At 35.6% G+C, this 20,217-nt stretch overlaps 1 protein-coding gene across 6 annotated transcripts in view; it reads left to right on the top strand.

Annotated features, from left to right (window-relative positions):
• PSME4 (proteasome activator subunit 4) overlaps positions 1 to 20,217 on the top strand; it is a 96,661-nt gene that overhangs the window by 51,034 nt on the left and 25,410 nt on the right. For all 6 annotated transcript variants that reach the window (XR_009245953.1, XM_058667784.1, XM_004580143.3 and 3 more), the window contains 12 exons: positions 14 to 171; positions 1,010 to 1,105; positions 8,558 to 8,613; positions 9,363 to 9,419; positions 10,172 to 10,227; positions 10,314 to 10,412; positions 11,742 to 11,804; positions 11,915 to 12,010; positions 13,608 to 13,739; positions 15,782 to 15,991; positions 18,028 to 18,164; positions 19,547 to 19,600. Coding sequence is in view for 5 of the 6 variants with exons in the window: in XM_058667784.1 (XP_058523767.1) it covers positions 14 to 171; positions 1,010 to 1,105; positions 8,558 to 8,613; positions 9,363 to 9,419; positions 10,172 to 10,227; positions 10,314 to 10,412; positions 11,742 to 11,804; positions 11,915 to 12,010; positions 13,608 to 13,739; positions 15,782 to 15,991; positions 18,028 to 18,164; positions 19,547 to 19,600 (1,214 nt within the window). In the remaining variant the exon portion in view is untranslated. The remainder of the gene's footprint in view (positions 1 to 13; positions 172 to 1,009; positions 1,106 to 8,557; positions 8,614 to 9,362; positions 9,420 to 10,171; positions 10,228 to 10,313; positions 10,413 to 11,741; positions 11,805 to 11,914; positions 12,011 to 13,607; positions 13,740 to 15,781; positions 15,992 to 18,027; positions 18,165 to 19,546; positions 19,601 to 20,217) is intronic.

The following is a 20,217-nucleotide window of genomic DNA, read 5'->3' as shown; positions in this document are numbered from 1 at the left end:
GTGTTTTTTATAGGACTGGGGCAAACCTGGTGACTTGTGGAATCTTGGGATCCAGTGGCATGTTCCTTCACAACAAGAAGTGTCTTTTGCCTTCTCTCTGTTGGATTCTTTTCTTCAGCCTGAGCTCGCCAAACTGGAGAATTGTGGAGATGGAGAACTCGAAATGTCCAGGTTGGTTTTCTTTTGAAATCAATTAGTATTTTTGTGTTTCATGCCAAAGAAAATTTGTTGTATCTTTAGCATGTCTGTTGTATTCATTTTTAATATGTGACTTGAAAACTGCCATAAGGATCCTTAGAAGAATCATTTTGAGTCACATTTTGTTGGCAGTATTACATTTAGACCTTTTAAAGAACATTTTCTGCTAGTTTCTAGGGGAAGCTATGTCTACTTGGATTTTTCTTAAGTATCTTTTGGAAAGTGTGAAAGTATACCCCCTTTGAAAAAAAATTCTTCTTTTACTAGACTCAACTTGAATGTTTTTAGATTGTTTATTTGCAGTAATTCACATTGTTGACTTTATTTTTACGGAAGTTATCTTTGTGAGATTTTTTTTTTGGTGGGGAGGGAAGTAACAAGAAATAGTTATTTGAAAACATTTGACTTTTAAAGTTTGATCTTTTAAGATTTATGAAATAATAGTAAGAAACTTAGTATGTTATCATTCCAGAAACCTTTAATAAACAAATTCAGAAGGATTCTATTTAGAGGATGCACACTATTTTCGCTCTTTTTAATAATAGTGATTGTGGTAAGAGGTGATTAAATTCAGAATTGCTTTACACTGGGTAAATTTCCATTATTTGCGATTAATTTTTTAGAATGTTTACATCAAGTGGGTCTGATATTCTAGATGCCTGTTTAGCTACCCATGTTTTTAAGATGGTGAACTCTTTGGCTTAACTTTGTATATCCTTACATCATGAAGTATTTGTTTACTTTGTCCTAGCCTATAAAAGCCATGTTGGCTAGAGATTCGAAATCTAAAATATGGAAATATCTTTTCTAGAGATGATATTCTACAGAGTTTGACCATAGTACACAACTGTTTAATTGGCTCAGGAAACCTACTACCTCCATTGAAAGGAGAGCCAGTTGCCAACTTGTAAGTAAAAATAACTACTCTACATATTTTGCCGTTTGCCACTGCTGTTTTAAGATGTAGTGAATAAATCACTTCACCAGTTTTGTTGTTGCTGTTTCTGTATCACTTTAACCTTTTTTTTTAAATTATTATTGTTAGGTCAAATGTATTTGAGGCACAGGCTGAGAGATACAGATTTCTTAAAGGCTTAATTCAGATAGTATATTGATGGAATAATTGTAGTTACTTAAAAATATCCACGTGATAATATTAAGTTTTTTTATGATAATATTAAGTTTATAGATTAGTTTACTGGGGTTACGATAAGAGAAAAGTACTTTGTTTTGTCTGTAGTCAGTGCAGATTTAGGATTTTCTATTGGAAGAACTGGGGTATTTTTAAATGTTTCTTTAGTAATGTTCATTAAAATTTGAACTCTTTAGAGCTACCAAATTGCTCTCATGATTCTTTTTCCGAGTATTTTAAATCTCAGTCAAATTCATTGCTAGCATGCTAGCGCTACCATTTACACAGAGAAAATTGTTTTAGAATGAAGTCTGTAATGACTTCAGTTTGATTATTCAGTAAAAGTTTCAGTATTCTAAGATTATTTTGTTTTCAATGTCAGCGTCGTATTACTGAGGAAGTTAATGAAAATCACATAAAAATAAATAAGTTATCCTTTTGCTCATCTCAGAAGACACAAGGGAAAGAATTATTTGCTCATAATGCAACCATCTTGAAAAGTTTCAGGTGGTGGTTTAAAAATATGGCTCACTTATCTTTCCATATTTTGTATAGTCATTCTTGGAATTATAGTTTTTCATGATTCCTACTTGTTTCACTCTGAATACTATTTCTAAGCATTGAGCTTAGCAGATTGTTTATTAAGTTTAGGAAGGAGTAAGTTGTCTAGGAATTTGCTCAATAATATTAAAAGAGCCTTTTTTTAAAAAATCAGTTTTATCGTTTGTTATCAAAGCAAGTTTTCCAAAATTAATTTCTGGTAAGAGATCATTGACTTTAAGCAGTATTTCAAAATGTGAGGCCTAGAGAAGTTGTTTTGATTATTTTTGTTCCCCACTCCATGATCTTAACAGAATAATAGAGTAAAACCTTGGCCCTTTTGTGGCACACAAAAAAATGAGTTTATGCTTAATAAATTTACCACATGAATAGATTGAATTCTGCTTGTAGATGTTTAATAAAAACTGTGATCATTCAATCCAATAATTTTATCTAAAACAACAGCGTGTAAACTGTCTTTAGGACTGAGTGAGCGTTAGGATTTACTGCTGGAGGAATGGCTCAGAGGGCTTATTTTTTTCCTTGCAGTTCATATTAACCTATGCTTTGTGCACTGTAGTGGTGAATTTGCAAAGCGGAAGTCCCGATCATCGTTTGAAAATTACATTCATCATGGGAAGAGTTCTGTCTGTTTTTGCTTATTATAAAGCTAATTAGATTTTTATAAAATGAAATGGCATTTTCATTAAAGAGAAGAATATATTATGAACATTTTTTAATACCATAGGACATAAATAGTTATATTATTTTGGAAAATAAGCTGTAAGGTCAATACTAAGTATCCTTTACAGGCTTTTCCTGGCAAAGTAGAATAGGAAATAAAATTTAAATTAAAAAACAGTACTTTAGACTTTTCACATTTGAAAGAAAAAATTCAATAATATACAAGGGTGACAAAGTGTTAAATGTATTTGATAATAAATATTTGTGTGTTGAAATATTAAGATATAGACATCTTCTCTAATACAGATTTTGCAACTAAGACAAAAATACATTTTGAAAATCTTTAAATGCCAATTTTTTTTCAGTTCTTTATAGTTACATCTGTATAGGATAATTTTACACAAATGTGAATTAAAATAAATGAACAACTCTTTGGTCCCCCCCCCCGCCCTTTTTTAAAGAGTTACTTATCTGAAAGGCAGAGTTACACATGGAGAGACAGAGAGCCAAAGAAAGAGAGAGAGAAATTTTTTTTTTAAAGATTTATTTTATTTTTATTACAAAGTCAGATATACTGAGAGGAGGAGAGACAGAGAGGAAGTGGAGCTGCCGGGATTAGAACCAGCAGCCATATGGGATCAAGGCGAGGACCTTAGCCACTAGGCCATGCTGCCGAGCCCGAGAGAGAGAAATTTTCCATTTACTTTACTCCACAAATGACCACGACAGCTGGGGCTGGAGCAGGCTGAAGCCAGAACCGTGGAGCTTCATCTGAGCCTCTCACATGTGTGCAGGAGTGCAAGCACTTGGACCATCTTGCACTGCTTTCCCAAGCATGTTAGCAGGGAGCTGGATTAGAAATGGAGCGGTCGGGATAGGAAATGACACCTATGTGGGATATTGCTGTTGTAGGCAGTGGTTTGACTTGCTTTGCTACAGTGCAGCTTCCTTGGCCTTTAAATCGCCAAGAAATTAATTTTTCAGAGTCTTTGCTTAGATAATTCTTAGCATTCTTTTCAATTTACAGCTGATATACATTACTTTCATCGAAAATTTCAGTCTACTTTGGTAAACTTTAACTTTTATATGTATCTCCTATAAGAAACATTTTAGCACTTTTACAGCTGGTAAATTCTCACCAAATATAATAATTAAAAATAGCCTTCACAGTTTCTAGCATGGATTTATTTAGTCTCCTAAATATAAATGAAATTGAATGAAAAGCCAAAATAATTTCGGTCATGGTTTTGTTTTTCTGTGATATGACATTACTATTATGGAAAAGGAGTATCTTGGTAGCCTAATTTAGAGGGCTATTTATCTATGGATGATGAACTGGATGGAAGAGAAAAGGAAGCGCTTGTAAGCAATGCTTTCTTGGGAGGCCTGTGGCTTCTGGGTAATATCTCTTGTTTGTGTTGATTTGGTTGTGGTTATAAGATAGTATATATTTGCTAATATACCAGCACATAGCAACACGTGATTCTTTGCAAATTTTTTTCTTATATAAATCTTTTGTCAAATATTGTAGCTTCTTTAATTATTTTTGTTAGGTTACACAGTATTGTTTGCTTTCCGCATAAAAAGGTGGTGCATGTTAATTTGTCTTCCGAAAAGTTTGATGATGGAAAAAAAAATAGAAACCTAGCTTACTTGTGAGTTCTATTGTAAGAAAATCTTTGTTCCTAGTAGAATATAGAGGATGATCCTAAAATGTCATTGTGCAGGGAAATGCCTACAAAATGTGAAAACTTATTTTCTGTGTTTTGGACAAGAGACTGACAAATATTTTTCCGAAGCTAAGCCCAAGTATAAATGATCTACCTGAGGGTATTCACACTATACTTCTGAGCCTCTAGCAACATAGGTCTGTGTTGGACATGCTGTTAACTTTGTAGGTTCAGTGGATGCATATATTAAGATGTTTAAGGACAATCAAGGGTAAACTTTTTTTTTTAGTTTACTGTAATTTAAAACAATGTGAATTTTTTTTTAGTTTTGTCCGATATCACAGGCTGCCTGAATTAATCTTAAAATGGAACCTCTGTTTTGCTGTTAGAACTTTTAATGTTTCAAGTATTTGTGGCGTAACTATGCTTTTGGTTCTACCTTTGTAAGATGTGGAAGTTGGATTATGTCTTTCCCAGGTTGCACAGAAATTTTGGATACTTTGCCTTAATCCTGAGACCACTATTAATTTCTCATTTTGCAGTGCAATCTATACAGCCTTTGAGGTCTAACCAGCTATCATAGAATGCAAAAAACTAACCTCTAAAAAACAGGGTTACTCAAGGTAGAGGAGTCATCACTTTTCTTCTCAATATATTTCATTTTACTTTGTTCCCCCTTTCGTCTGATAGATCTGTTAAATCATTCGTAGAACCTTAGCTTTTATCAACTTTCACTCAAAAAAAAATCATTCTTAAAGTCTGAGAGTGAGACCATCTTAAAGTCTGAGAGTGAGACCATCTTAAGGTCTGAGAGTGAGACCATTTCATTGCTATGTGAAAGGATGTGTTCTTATGCACTGAGGGGCAGGGCTAGCTAACCTCTCTTGGCACCTCCAGGAAACTACCCAGCTCTGCTGGGGAAGCTGCACACAGAAAAGGAAACAGTTACTACTCCACGGTGAGTAACCCTGTTTTCTCCTTTTTCCATCTTCTGACTGTTCTCATTGATTTTTTGAAAAACTTGCGTGTCAGACTTAAGAAGAATTTTCAGTTCTCAGAATTAATTTAAAGCTAACAGTAAGATTTCTCTTTACCTAGCAACCCTTTATTCATATGAAAGCGTGAGAACTAGCTTTCCATTTACATTTATACTTATCGATGCCAAGGACTGAATTGAATGCTAGAACACAGAAATAGACCAAACGTCTCTTGAGAATCTGTTGTACCTGGAAGGGGGAAGAAGCAAATCAGTGCTTGTTTTTATGTCTTTTTTGTTTGTTTTTTTGGGGGAGGGGATTATTAGGAGAAAAATACTCCTTCACTATTTCATAGTAGAAATTTTATTACTGTTCATACTTCTTCCATGATAAGTCTTGTATCCTTCATTACAAATCTTATTTGCGTTATGTTTTGTCTTTTATGTTATTAGTCATTTCTTCCTTTCCACCATCCCTTCTTTTCTATCAGTGGTTAACTTTCATAGTTCTCCTGTAATCACATCTAAAGAAGATTGCCATCTCGTGGCATAAGTAATACAGTTGTTAAAATTAGTATCTCTTTAGTGACAAATATTTTAACAAAAATTTTTTATATAAGTTAGGTGGTCTGGTACTCTAGGGCATACAAAATGGTATCAATTTATTATAGTTTTATTTGTGATGTTTTGAAATTATTTCTCAGATTTATAATCTCCAAACTAAAATGATACTAGTTTTATAAAATGAACTAGTGAATTAGTAGGGATAGCTTTCACATGATGACGAAGGAGTAATAGTATCAAAGCCATAGAAATTATTATTACCACTTTAGCCTTTTGTTTTTAGTTTTAATTTGCTTATTTGAAAGAGCACTGTCAAGAGATGGAGAGGCACTAATTCACTCATCAGATGGGCACCCACAAGTGGGGCTGGACAAGACTGAAACCTGGAGCTAGGAATTCCATTCTAGTATCCCATATTTGTAGCAGGAACCCAGGTACTTGGGCCATCTTGCTTTGCACTTCCAAACACACTAGCAGGAAATTGGATCCGAAGCAAAACAGTGGACTTGAATTATCACTCTAATCTGGAATGCTGGCCCCTATTGAAGTAGCAAATGGATTTTAATTAGCAAAAGGATCTGTAAGTGTAGACTGTGTGTTAAGTCTGTTCAGCTAAGATAACATGTATAACTAAAAATTATTGAGATATTTTTAACTATCAAAGGGCTCAACCTAGGCATGCTTATACCTGTACTGTGACCATAGAGAGTGAACAGTCAAGAAGTCTTAGGAGAAATATTAGTGTAAATATTGATATTTCCTGACATTCAGCATAAAACATGTCATCTCACTTAGAGCTTGAAGAAAAGATCAGATTAAATTTGACTCTTAGATAAGCACAAAAGGAGCGTGTGGTGAATAAGAAGTAAATGAAAACTGAAGTATGTATCTAACCAAATACTTTACTTAAATATATAAAATTTTGTATCTGTATCTATTTTATCTAATAGTTTTACTTAATACTTAAAATCTTCTATGAGGTGGTATTTTAACATAGAAAAAAGGTAATGTTTCTTTTATTTTTTTTTAACTGAGAAGAAAGTGGGTTTAAGAAATTAGCAACAGAACTCAGTAAAGTTTTGTTTTTAAAGGTGATTACAGTGTGCTTTGTATTACTAGAACCAGAAATGCATCCAACAAAACCACTTCAAACTGTCAAATTTAAATTACAATAAAAATTACTTCTTAAATCTTAATTGTGAGAGTAATGTGACAATAATTAAAATTCATGCTTCAATCACTATTATATGGCAGTGGTTATGGTGGGCAAAGTATACTGAGAGCTCTGCATTGGAAAACTACCAATGTTTGTTACAGCAGCGGGAAGACATATATTTTCACACAACAACCCATGGCGTTTTTTTCTCCATGCTCCAGCAGGGATGGAGGGATAGTAACCGTAATGCTTTATCCTTGTTTTTCTTTGAGCACAGGACTTTGTCTTTGTTGATGAAATTTAGTTTCAGTTGATGCTGGAAGTTCGTTGTAAAGGCATTAGGACTTCTTTTTTATTAGCTAGATTTTGGATACATATGTGCTTTGGGATCACAAATTTTCAGAGTGCTTATGCAAATTATTGCTTAAGATTGGGACATGACAGAATAAAAACGAAATTCAAACATGATTTTGAACTTGAAAGTCTCGAAACAAGCAAAGGATCATTTTATCGTACAAAATATTAGTGGATTTGAAATAAATTAGTAAAAACGAAGCCACTATGTAGGGTTGGTTTTGCAATTTGAGAAGGTATTGGTATTGGTGTGCCTAAAGTACAGCATGAAATATAGTTAAATAACTGACATTTTTAATATTAATGTTGCCCGTGATTTAGATAAACAGCAGACTTCATAATTCAGATATTAAAATGGAAATAACCCATTTAATTCAACTACTTTCAGAAGGTATATAATAGAACTGTGGGTATGTTTGTTTAAAAATAGAATTTCTTAATTACAAATGCTGAATGGTCAGCTCATTGGTGACAAGCAGTAATGCAATTTCTGTTTAGTAATTAGCCCCATGTGACTGTTCTTAACCATGTTTCTTAAACATTTGTGCGTATGTTCTGCCTTTTGGGAAGTAACTTATTTTTGTTTAGAAAAAAAACTTACTGAATTTAACTTCAAATTTCGAAATGTTGAAAATTGTTTTTTATTAAAGAAAATTTAACTTCACTTAGGTAGAGTCTTGTATAAAATGTGTTCTTGCATACCTAAAAAGTGACCTTTACATTTGGTTGTGTTGACAGTTCTTTCTGACAGATCTTTGATTAGAAAATGTAATCTTTTTGCATTTAAATTTCTTTGACCAGAGTGGCATTTTGCTGCTGATGTGAAGAGATAGCCCTTTTGTTAGTTTTAAGAGGAAAGATGATGATTGTGCCAAGAAGCTTGTATATATTCTTTGATAAAATTTGAGTGTCAACCACTATTAACCCATTTTGAAGCCGACATTTCTTTGTAAATGCATAAATGTTTATCATCAGATCTGAACTTTTACTTTTGAAGATTAAATATCAGCATGCTTCTTTGGGAGGTGAATTTTTTTTTCCCTTGGAAAGCTCTAAATTAACACTTTCTTCTAAATTAATGTATTTTTTCACTAAAACATACATACAACTAATCATCAGAAGGATAGAGCAAAGAATTCAAGTGTTGAAGATGGGAAATCAGTACTTCATAAAAGAGCAGTATTTTGCTTTAAACTTTTAGCAGTGAGATTTTTTCCTTTATTCCTTCATCGTCCTTCATATTGGTATTATTAATAAGAGAAAGCACTCTTGTTTTTATGCAGGGTACCGAGTATGGTGTCCTTGGAAGAAACAAAGTTGTACACTGGGCTTGAATATGGTATGTGACTCCTGATCTGAGTAAATCTGCATTATTTGGGCAGATGCACATAAGAATTAAAATGGAATAGTGTAGTAGTTACAATTTCCCTAGTCTCTTCGATATAAAAAAATGGATATTAATTGTATAGTCATCACTTTCTCTGGAGAGATTAGAAAATTCTTTAAAGAATACGTAGTAAACAGAAATATATTGGTAAATCATAATTTGAATGCTTTCTATTTGTGGAAGTTAGCTTTTCTAATACTCATGGGTACAGTTCTAGGACTGATACGTTTGTTGTGAATGAGAATGTTGTAATCATGTTTTAATGGTGTTTCTGTCCCTGAAATAGTTAAATTTTATATTAACGTGTATTTAAGACTTTTTATGTGCTAGTTGAATGTTCTGAATCTAACACCAGGGAGGTGTAATTATTTGCTTGAATTGATTTATCTGTGACCAATTAAAGAATTATTTATTTCTGGCCTGGAACACATGACTAAAGCCTTTATAGTGTCAGTAAAAAATTATTGTTCTTTTCCTCTTCTCTTTGCTTCTTCCACATTCCTGCCAATTTAGCTTTATAAATAAGTAATTTCAAATGTTGGTTTTAGAAGTTACTATGCATCATTCTTAGCTACTATTCTAACTATAAGAAAGGCAACTATGATTTTTATTTTTTACCTGGATAATTTATCTCCTATTAATCTAAGTTGTTGCTATAAAATTTAATGTCTAAGGAGCATTTCTTCTTTTTTTTTTAATAGATCTTTCTAGAGAGAACCATCGTGAAACAATTGCTAGGGTCATAAGGAAGCTACTTAGTAAGTATATATATATATATATTTATGCGAAATTCAGTTATTTGTGGTATTAAATATTTAGAAATTTTGTTTTATAGCATGCATGCTTTAGTTAGCATTTTAAATTTTAAGTAGCTGAGCTGGCTTTGTGGCATAGCAAGTAGTGCTGCCAAGCATGATCACTCCCGATTCAGCTCCTTGCTAAGGTTTGAGAAAACCTGAGGAGTACAGTCCGAGGATCTTGGCCCCTGCTACCCATATGGGAAATGTATGTACAGTAAAGCCGCTGGTCAGCCCTCGCCACTGGAGCCATCTGGAGAGTGAAGATCCCAGTGGATAGATCACTGTCTCTCACTTTGTACCTCTTAACAGATCAAAATTTACAGATTGGTTCATATATTTTTTTTTAAGATTTATTTATTTTTATTGGAAAGACAGATATACAGAGAGGAGGAGAGACAGAGAGGAAGGTCTTCTATGTAATGGTTCACTCTCCAAGCTGCTGCAATGACTGGAGCTGAGGCAGTCTGAAGCCAGGAATCAGGAGCTCTTCTGGGTCTCCCACGCGGGTGCAGGGTTCCAAGGCTTTGGGCTGTCTTCGACTGCTTTCCCAGGCCACAAGCAGGGAGCTGGATGGGAAGCGGGGCTGCAGGGATTAGAACTAGTGCCCATATGGGATCACAGCTTGTTCAAGGCGAGGACTTCAAACTCTACGCTATCATGTTGGGCCCTCATACAACATTTTAATTACAGTCCTTTTTCTTCTGTTTTAGATCATATTCTTGTTAATTCTGAAGATGATACTAAGTCATTGTTTCTTATCATAAAGGTATAGTTGTCATTTAATAATTGCATGATTATTTTGATCAGGCTTGATGTGATGACTTGTAAATAAAATTTAAAATTCTCTTACAGATTATTGGAGACCTTTTGCAATTCCAAGGATCTCACAAACATGAATTTGACTCCCGGTGGAAAAGCTTTAATTTAGTAAAAAAATCAATGGAAAATCGGGTTAGTATTTTCACCCATAGTTCTAAATTAAATTTCTTAATATGCATAATAACCCTTTGATTTGGACATTATTAGTCATAAAGCCTGTGAAAGCATTATAGTACACAAGTCAATGGATTGTAGAAAAACCATTTTTTAAATGAACTCCTAATGGAAATGTGAAGAAAAGCATGTATACTGCCTTCTAAAATCTTAAAAGTGTTAAAAATAGGTAATTGCAACACTCATTAATTTAGAGCATAGCATGTCATGTAAATCGGAGAAAAAAATAGGTTATAATTGTGCTCTCATGGCAGTCAGTATGAGCTGCTCTGGGAGAGAAGAACTACCTTAGTAAACCATGAGGTGTTCAGAGCAGTGCTCTTCTGTAGGCATATTGTTACTTTGCTGAGGAAGGCATTTACTGAAGTTGAGTCTTAAAAGATGATATGAAGTAACTTTAGAGAAAAGGATCTAAGATATTTTAAATATAGGAAATAGTAAATAAGTGCAGGGATATATACAAAGTGTGGAACTAAGAGGCAGTATGTATAGAAAAGAATGGTAGAGGGTATACTAAATTGTTTGTATTTTGCTTGTTAAGACAGACTGCTTTGCCATGAAAGGTTCTTTGGCAGATCTTAGCTGAACATTGGATAGTTTAATATTTAGCTTATTTTCCACAATTGAAAACATCAGTACTAAGATTGAGACTGGACACAGGTAGCACTGTTGAACTGTTACAGTCTGAGAGTGAAAACAGGCTGAATCAAAGCGTTTAAGTTGGCATAGAGATAATTTGAAAAAGAATTAGGGTACTTGCTGGTTAATGAGAAGAAAATGTGAAAGGGGAACAGTGTTGAAGTCATAGATATCTGCCTTTGTCGAGTGGGTAGTAGAAGATGATGTGGACTAAAGCTTGCACAATTTTTAGGAATATAAATATTCTGTATTCTAGTACACACTCTGAAAGGCTGTTAAATAAGTGTTAACAGAGAAGAGCAGTTATCTTAGTACACTTTTTTGTACTTAATCAAGAGCCAGCTGTTTTGTTCTGCCTCAAAGAAAAGTCAAATTGATAAGGAAAAGCAGAGTATTGGATGTGAAACGCAATGTCTCCTTCAGTAGCCATAAAATTAGTACCATGAAGATGGCATTTGTTTAGAATGAATGAAATTACCCCCATACCATTCAACAGCCTGCTATGTGCCCCCCACTCTTTTTTTTTTTTTTTTTTTTTTTTTGTAATTTTTCATTAAGAAATTAAGAGAACTCTTGTTGAGGTTATTTAGGGAAACTCTTGAGTCATTTAGGGTAAAGTCTTGAGATGTTCACTGCTTTGTTTTCCAGCTCCATGGGAAAAAACAACATATCAGAGCTTTATTGATCGACAGAGTAATGTTACAGCATGAGGTAGATACCTTTTTCACTGACTTTTTAATGCCAGTTTTTTGGTATATTTATTATTTATTCTTTTCCTAATTTAACGAGCTTTCAGTGAACACTCTGTATTGTTTTCTTAGCTAAGAACACTAACTGTTGAGGGTTGTGAATATAAAAAGATACATCAAGATATGATCAGAGATCTTCTTCGGTTATCTACAAGTTCATACAGTCAGGTAAGGCTTATCTACAGACTCCAAGCCATCCCATGTTATTACATGCAGTTTAAGTAGCCCCATTTTAACAAGAGAGTTTAAATAATTGCTCTCCAGTCACTAGCTAAGGAGTAAGGAAAGCAGAAGTAAAAGGGTCCCTCAAGCTATACTAGCACAGAAAACACTTTCCACATTGCCAGTATTATTTAAGTTAATCTTCCTACAGCTTTTTAGTAGTTAGTAATCTTACTGTTTGTAATTGCCTCTCAATTTTGTTTTTCACTATAAAGTTGAAAGATGGTACTAGTGTGGTATCGCTATGAATTAGATCAGATTTCAAGGACCAGACCGGCAGGGCTGCATAATTTCTCCTAGGCATTATGCTTGGTGGTTTGAGGTGCTGCTGCCATGTGAATTACAGAGTCAATCTTTTTTTTAAGTTTGAAATGAAGGTTTTTAAAGAGAGAGTAGAGACACAAAAATCTTCCATCTGCTGGTTTACTCCCCAAATGGCTGCATAGCTGTAGCTGAGCTAATCCAAAGCTAAGAACCAGGAGCTTCTACTGGGTCTCGCACTTGGGTGCAGAGGGCCAAGGATTAGAGTCATTTTTCGCTGCTTTTCCAGGTCACAACCAGAAAGTTGGATCTGACACCCATTTGGAATGACAGTGTCACCGGCAAAGAACAGTTAGCATGATACATCACTGTGCTGGCCAAAAATTCCCTCTTAAAGTATCGGTTTACGATTTTTAAATATGTTATTTGTTCCTTTTTTTAAATTAGTTACTGTGTTTCAGCCTTTTGACTAAGACTAAGTGTAAAAATTCCACTGCTACTTAAATAGTTCCCTGTAAATCTGTACTGAATCTTTGTTTGCTTTCAAAATGTGTGTAGCTCGTATTGAAAAAGTTGAATTCAGGGTCTATGACTAGGTCTGGCACATTAAGCTGCCATCTAATGAAACCTTGTCATTAATCCAGCTTCCTGTTAATGTCCTTAGAAAGCATTAGAACATAGCCCAAGTGCTGAGTCCCTGTCACACCTGTGGGTGACCTGTGTGAAGTTCCTGGTTCTTGGCTTCTCCTTGGCCCAGCCTCAGGTTTGGTGGCTATTTGGAGAGTGAACCATGGGTTGAATAATGGATTGGTACACCCCATCCCCACCACTGCCTCTGTAACTCTGCCCCTTCAAGTAAAATAAAATCAATCTTTAAAAGAAAAAAAAAAGTTAGAATCTTCTGTTTCATTTGCTAATTTAAATAATCCTTGGAATTTTTTTTTCTATGAACATAAAAGGAAATTTAACTTAGATTAAAATATTTAATAGTCTACTAGTTTTGTTTTTGAATAAAAATGCCTATTGTTTCTTTTAACTTCCTATTAAAAATATTTGAACCAACATAAACAATAACTTGGATATGGTTAGTTGGTGCTAATGTGCTTCCCTTTTAATATGAAGGTAATCATTTATAGGGGGTTTTTTTAGCATAAATGTTTTGATGTATTTTGCTGCTAACTAGAAAACATGTTATTGCTTTGTTATTGATAATTCATTTAGAAATCTTTTATACTTTGTCTACCACTAAGTAAAGATCTTTTATTAATAATACTTTCTGCAGGTCAGAAATAAGGCTCAGCAAACATTTTTTGCTGCCTTGGGAGCCTATAACTTCTGTTGCAGAGATATCATTCCCTTGGTTTTGGAATTCTTACGGCCCGATAGGAAAGATGTTACACAACAGCAGTTCAAGGTACAAATTTTGTCTTCTTTTACTATGAAGATTTTCACTTAGAAACGTTAAAAGAAATCTACAGTAAATCTCATGTTGCCACCATTGAGATTCTATATTTACTGTTTTGTTTTTGCAGTATCCCATGTCCACTGACTTATTTTAAATGTATCTTAAGTTGAGGACATCAGTTCCATTTGTACAGATTTAATCTTTTTTACTCTGTAGTTCTTATATATTTACCAGTGTTTGTGATTGGTAGTATGGTGGAGAGAATGTAGCCTACAGAACTCCCTGAAGAGTTGTTGTAATTGAGCACTAGTGGCTAGGTGACTTGGCTGGACCTTGAGAAAGGAAGTAGAAGTATCTAAGACACTGTATCCCAAAGGGGTGCCCTCGAATATATGTAAGGTATGATCTCTTAAACCATCTGATAGAGAACTTTATTGCAGAGTCATTTAGCAGAGTGAATGGATGGAACTTCAGGAATGTGAGGGCATTAAAAAAAGGAGATACCAAAATTATTAAGCTTCTGGATTGTGCAAATCTTAAGTGGCTTCTATAAACTAAGAGGCACTAGGCAGCTGAACATGAGTTGGGACCTGGAGGCGTGGCCTAGCAGCTAAAGTCCTTCTTGCCTTTAATGCCCTGGGATCCCATATGGGCGCCGGTTCTAATCCCGGCAGCTCCACTCCCCATCCAGCGTCCTGCTTGTGACTGGGAAAGCAGTCGAGGATAGCCCAAAGCCTTTTAACTCTGCACCCGTGTGGGAGACCTGGAGGAGGAGGTTCCTGGTTCCCAGCATCGGATCGGCACAGTACCAGCCGTTGCGGCTCACTTGGGAAGTGAATCAATGGACGGAAGATCTTCCTCTCTGTCTCTCCTCTCTGTATATTTGACTTTGTAATAAAAATAAATAAATCTTTTAAAAAAAACATGAGTTTGAAGACACATTTCCATGTATTTGAGCATGAATAGAAAAATTTGTAAGGAGAATGAGAAGAGAACCAAGGGGCTGTGTTGAGAAGCCAGGCTGTTGCACTCACCTGGAATCTGTCAGGCCCTTGCCCTGCTTCTCCCAAACCAGCACAGTGTTGCACAGTGGCTGCAAGCTGCCCAGGATCTGTCAGGTACCTGGCCTGCCAAAGGCCATCAGTGGACATCTCCCAACAAGACCATGGCCACAAGTCCCTGGCAAAGTTCAGTGGTATACTGTAGGTGCGGCCTACCTAGGGACCCGGTGTCAGTTCCTATTAGCTGTATCAGCTTTCTACAAAGCATTTAACACAAGCACTAAACATGTTCATTAAGGTTAGCTTGTAAAATAAATATCAACAAATTTCAGCTTAGGTTGTTACTTTTGTGAGTAAAACTTTATTGAAACATCTATGTCCATTCCTTTGTGTATAATGTATGGCTGCTTTCATGCCTCAGTAAAGAGAAGAGTGTTAGAGAAGGATGGCCTGCTGTTTACTCTCTGGCCCTTTATAGAAAACGGTTCACTTGATCTTCATTGTTGAATGTTGTAGAAGGGCTCTAACTCATTGGATAGTATGATACTGACTTTGTTAAGAGCTTTTTGGTGGACAAAATTGGAAAGGTCATGTAAAGATCAAAATTGAAAAATGTCAAAGTCAGCAAAATCAGAGTTACCACTGATCTTACATAGAACCTGTAGAGAGCAGTGGAGTAAGAAGTTACATTATAATTAAGTAATACAATTTGTATGTGTTTAGTAAAATTCGTGGTAGCAAGTGTTATTTAGGCCATGATCTTTATTATAGTAAAAGAAAACTAGAATACAATCTGTTTTTAAAAATATAGTGGTAATTCTGCATACTTATTAATAGCTAGTCTTTGAGTAAACTGCACATTAAATGAGAAAAAAATTAAGTGGATGCCAAATAATTAAATATGAAATTCAAGTTTTTATTATGAGCCTGTTTTACTAAACAACATTAAACATTTAAAAACCAGTATAAATTTTAAAATAACAGTTAAGTGCTTTAGTAAAAACTAAATGGTGCCTGTTATCTTTTGTGTAAATTTGTTTTTTCCTTTAGGGTGCTTTATATTGCCTCCTTGGAAATCACAGTGGTGTGTGCTTGGCAAATCTTCATGACTGGGACTGTATTGTACAGACATGGCCAGCAATTGTTTCTTCAGGGCTTAGCCAAGCAATGTCACTAGAAAAACCATCAATAGTGAGACTGTTTGATGACCTTGCAGAAAAGATTCATCGACAATATGAAACAATTGGCTTGGACTTCAACGTAAGTAAAGCCAAAATACATTAATATTTTAATGAAAATACTACTTTGTTAGAGTGCATTTTGTTCTTTTTTTAAGCCAAAATATTCTTGGCATTTGATTATTCTTTTAAAATCTCTCATTGTATGTCTTTATTTTGTTCTTTCAGTGCTATTTACTGATAACAGGATGTTGTGGCAAATTGGAATATGGCTACTGTTTTCTACCAGAAGGCATAAAAAATTTATACATAATTGTGTTTTCCATTATCTATATGTCTACAGCTTCATTTGTAAACTGTTCATTCTTTTAGAAGATTAACCATATTGTTCAGGGCAAGAAAAGGATCGACCACTAAGTTCATAATTCACAGTGCAGAATTAAATGATTTAACAATGAAACAGATAAAAATACCTGTGTGAAGTTCAATGCTGCTCATATTGAGAGATATAGCAAGTTATCTATCTTTATTTCAAAAGTGTTTGAGAGAGGTAGAGGTTGGAGAACACAATCCTCCATCCACAATGGCCAGGGCTGGGCCAGGGCATCCAGGATCCAGGACCTTCTGGTATCATGTGGGTAACAGGTACCCAAACACTTTGGTCATCATCTCCTACTTTGTCCAGGCCATTAGAATGGAGCTGGACTGGAAACAGAGCTGCTAGAACACAAACTGGCTCCTATATGTGGTATCAGCATTGCAGGCACTGGCTTTACCTGCTATACCACATTATTGGCCCTTCATTGGTTTTTTTCATTTTTGTTTTTTTGGAGATTAGTTTGTTTGAAAGGCAGATTTTTTTTTTCCAAGACATAGAGAGATCTATTCGCTGGTTCACTCCCCAAATGGTCACAATGGCCAGAGCTGAGCTAATCTAAAGCCAGGAGCTGGCCTCCCATATTTGTGCAGGGGCCCAAGACCTCAGGCCATCCTACACTGCTTTCTGGGCCATTAGCATGGAGCAGCTGGGACACACACTGGTGTCCATATCAGATGACTGAGCCCTCAGGTGAAGAATTAGTCTACTACACCACTGCATCAGTCATCACCCACTTTTGGGTTTGTTTTCTTATTTGAAGATTTATTTATCTTTCTATCAATTAATCAATCAAAGTCACAGGGAGAGAAAGGTCTTTCATCTATTGATTCATTCCCCAAATGTGTGCCAAAGGCAAGACTAGACCAGACTGAACCCTGCAACCAGGAACTCCATCCTCTTTTCTTATGGTTGGCAGGGAACCAAGTATTGGACGTCCTCCCCAGGTGCATTAGCAGAAAGCTTGATCAGAAATGGAGCAATCAGGACTTGAACCAACAGTGCTATATGGAAAATGGGATACTGGTGTTGCAAGTGGTTGCTTCCAGCAGTGTCACAACACCAACCCTGCTATTCCTTTTTAAATAAAAGTCTACTATTTGCAGTTGTCCTTGGGTATAATATTTTAAATGTTTAACCTGAGATATAATTTATATGCAAAAAATCTATTTTGTTTGAAAACAAAGAAACAGACATATCTCCTATTCACTGGTTTACTCATTGTGACATCCAGATCTCATCAAAACAGTTGGGGTTTCCCATGTGGGCAGTGACCCAACTACCTGAACCATCCCCCTTATTCAAAGAAGCTAGGATTGGATGTGGAGCATAGAGAGGGAACCAGGCACCCTAGCAGCTGGTATACTTATCCCAAGAAGCATCTTAATTGCTGTTTGAAACACTGACCCATAAAAAAATTCCTCTCAACATGTAGTTGTATGCATGCATGTTTACAGTAGTATATGTGCAGAGTTGTATAAGCATCACAGCTCTAAATGTGGAACATTTTCATCACCCACAGCTACAGTTGCTTTTCACTACTGTGGCATCTATAGCCATTGGACAACTGCTACTTTGTTGTAGGAAAATATGTATATATTTCAAATGTGTGATCTATTTTGTATGGATTTTCCTGTTATTAGACATGTCTTAAATGAATCATAAAATATGTAGCCTTTTATGCCTGACTTTAGTATGTGTCAGAATATTATTTTTTTCCTGTTTTTTTTCTTTATAATAAGATTCCAAAGTCATGTGTTGAAATAGCAGAATTACTACAACAGTCACAAAACCCCTCTGTCAACCAGACATTGCTTAGCCCAGAAAAAATTAAAGAAGGACTTAAACGCCAACAAGAAAAGAATGCTGATGCCCTAAGGTAATGAATGAATAGCATGCTAAGATAAACAATGTAATAGCAAGCTTTAAATCTCTGATGTACCATACCTACTTTAAAAAAGAAAATATTTGAAAAGTAGAGTTACAGATAGAGAAGGAGACACAGAAATTTTTTACCATCTACTGGTTTAATCACCAAATGACCACATTGGCCACAAGCCAATGAAACAAAGCCACAAGCTTCTTCCGAGTCTCCTGTGTGATTGCAGGGTCCCATAAACATGGGTCATTTTCCACTGCTTTCCTAGGCATATTAGCAGGGAGCTGGATTGGAAATGTATCAGCCAGGAATCAAAATATAGCCTACACAGGATGCCAGTGCCTCAGGCAGCAAGCTAACCTCCAACTCTACAGGGCCATCCACTATAACTACTTATTTTTATACATTGACTTTTGAAAAATAATATTTTTCAAAATTTTTCCATTTTTACCTGTGGAGGTGGAAAATGTCAGCATAAAAAATTAAGTTACCTTAGGGGTTGGTGCAGTATTGCAGTAGGCCAGTCCTTTGCCTGCAGCCCCAGCATCCCAAAAGAGCACTGGTTTTTGTCTCAGGAGCTCCGGTTCCCATCTAGCTCCCTGATAATGCTCCTGGGTAAAGAGCAGAAGATGGTTCAAGTCCTTGCCCCTCCACCTATGTGGGACAGGCAGAGGAAGCTCCTGGCTTCAGACCAGCCCAGCTCTGGCCATTGTGGCCATTTGGTGAGTGAACCCACAGCTGCAAGACCTCTTCCTATATTTTCTTTAGTTTAATTCTCCTTTTCAAAAAAAGAAGTTACTTTAATATTGCATCTTCCAATATGAGTTTTCTTGAGTTTTTTCATTGTAAAACTTTATAGAAATTACCTATGTGATATACATCATTTGTTACATCCTAAGTTTAACTTCCGTATTTGAGCTCAATATTTCATAGTTACTTTTTAATCAGATTTGATATTGGAACATTAATTTTTACTTGTTGGAGCCAAAATGCTTTAGTGATAACATTCAAACCAGGGGCCTTAGCTTGATTTTATTTTTACCTTATAACAAGTATATGCATATACTTCGTTAATGCTCTCTAAAATTCTTCATTGGTAATAGATTATTATAGAGGATTCCCAGTGTACCAGAGAAGTACAGACCTTGTGACTAATGGTTTGATGCTTACAGATTTGGTTTTGGATGCTGAGTCAGGAACACTTGAGTTGTTCATTCATTTACTTTTCACTCAGCTTTTTTCTTACAAGGCCTTTATCAGCTGGCAATGAGATGTAGGGAGAGAGAAATTGGGCCAGAATTTGAATTTATATTTGATTTTTATCTTATTGTTGTACCAAAACAGTAACTTATCTGATTTTTTTCTTTTCTTTTTTTTTTAAGGAACTATGAAAATTTGGTAAACACCTTGCTAGATGGTGTGGAGCAAAGAAATCTGTAAGTGCCAATTTTTTTTTTTTTTCTGAAAGTATTTCTTTTAAATACTGTGGAGGATTTTGTGTGGAAGACCATGAAAAGTCCTGTCACACACAAAATTTAACTGTGACATCTGTATTTAAAAAGAAGACTAAGGTAGAAGGAGTTGGAGAGGAAATTGGGAATTGGTAATAGAAACAATGGTCTTCCATAGACTTATTCTTGAGAAATTAAGTTTTTTTTTTTTTTTTAAAGATTTATTCATTTTATTACAGACAGATATACAGAGAGGAGGAGAGACAGAGAGGAAGATCTTCCGTCCGATGATTCACTCCCCAAGTGAGCCGCAATGGGCCGATGCGCGCCGATCCGATGCCGGGAACCTGGAACCTCTTCCGGGTCTCCCACGCGGGTGCAGTGTCCCAATGCATTGGGCCGTCCTCAACTGCTTTCCCAGGCCACAAGCAGGGAGCTGGATGGGAAGTAGAACTGCCGGGATTAGAACCGGCGCCCATATGGGATCCCGGGGCTTCCAAGGCGAGGACTTTAGCCGCTAGGCCACGCCGCCGGGCCCGAGAAATTAAGTTTTAAATACGTGGTTTTGAAAGTGGTTATGTGAGTTGTGGTTTTTGTGATTC

The sequence above is a fragment of the Ochotona princeps genome, chromosome 8 (assembly GCF_030435755.1).
Source record: "Ochotona princeps isolate mOchPri1 chromosome 8, mOchPri1.hap1, whole genome shotgun sequence".
In the NCBI taxonomy this organism is placed as follows: Eukaryota; Metazoa; Chordata; class Mammalia; order Lagomorpha; family Ochotonidae; genus Ochotona; species Ochotona princeps.
This window is presented reverse-complemented; position numbering and strand designations above follow the sequence as displayed.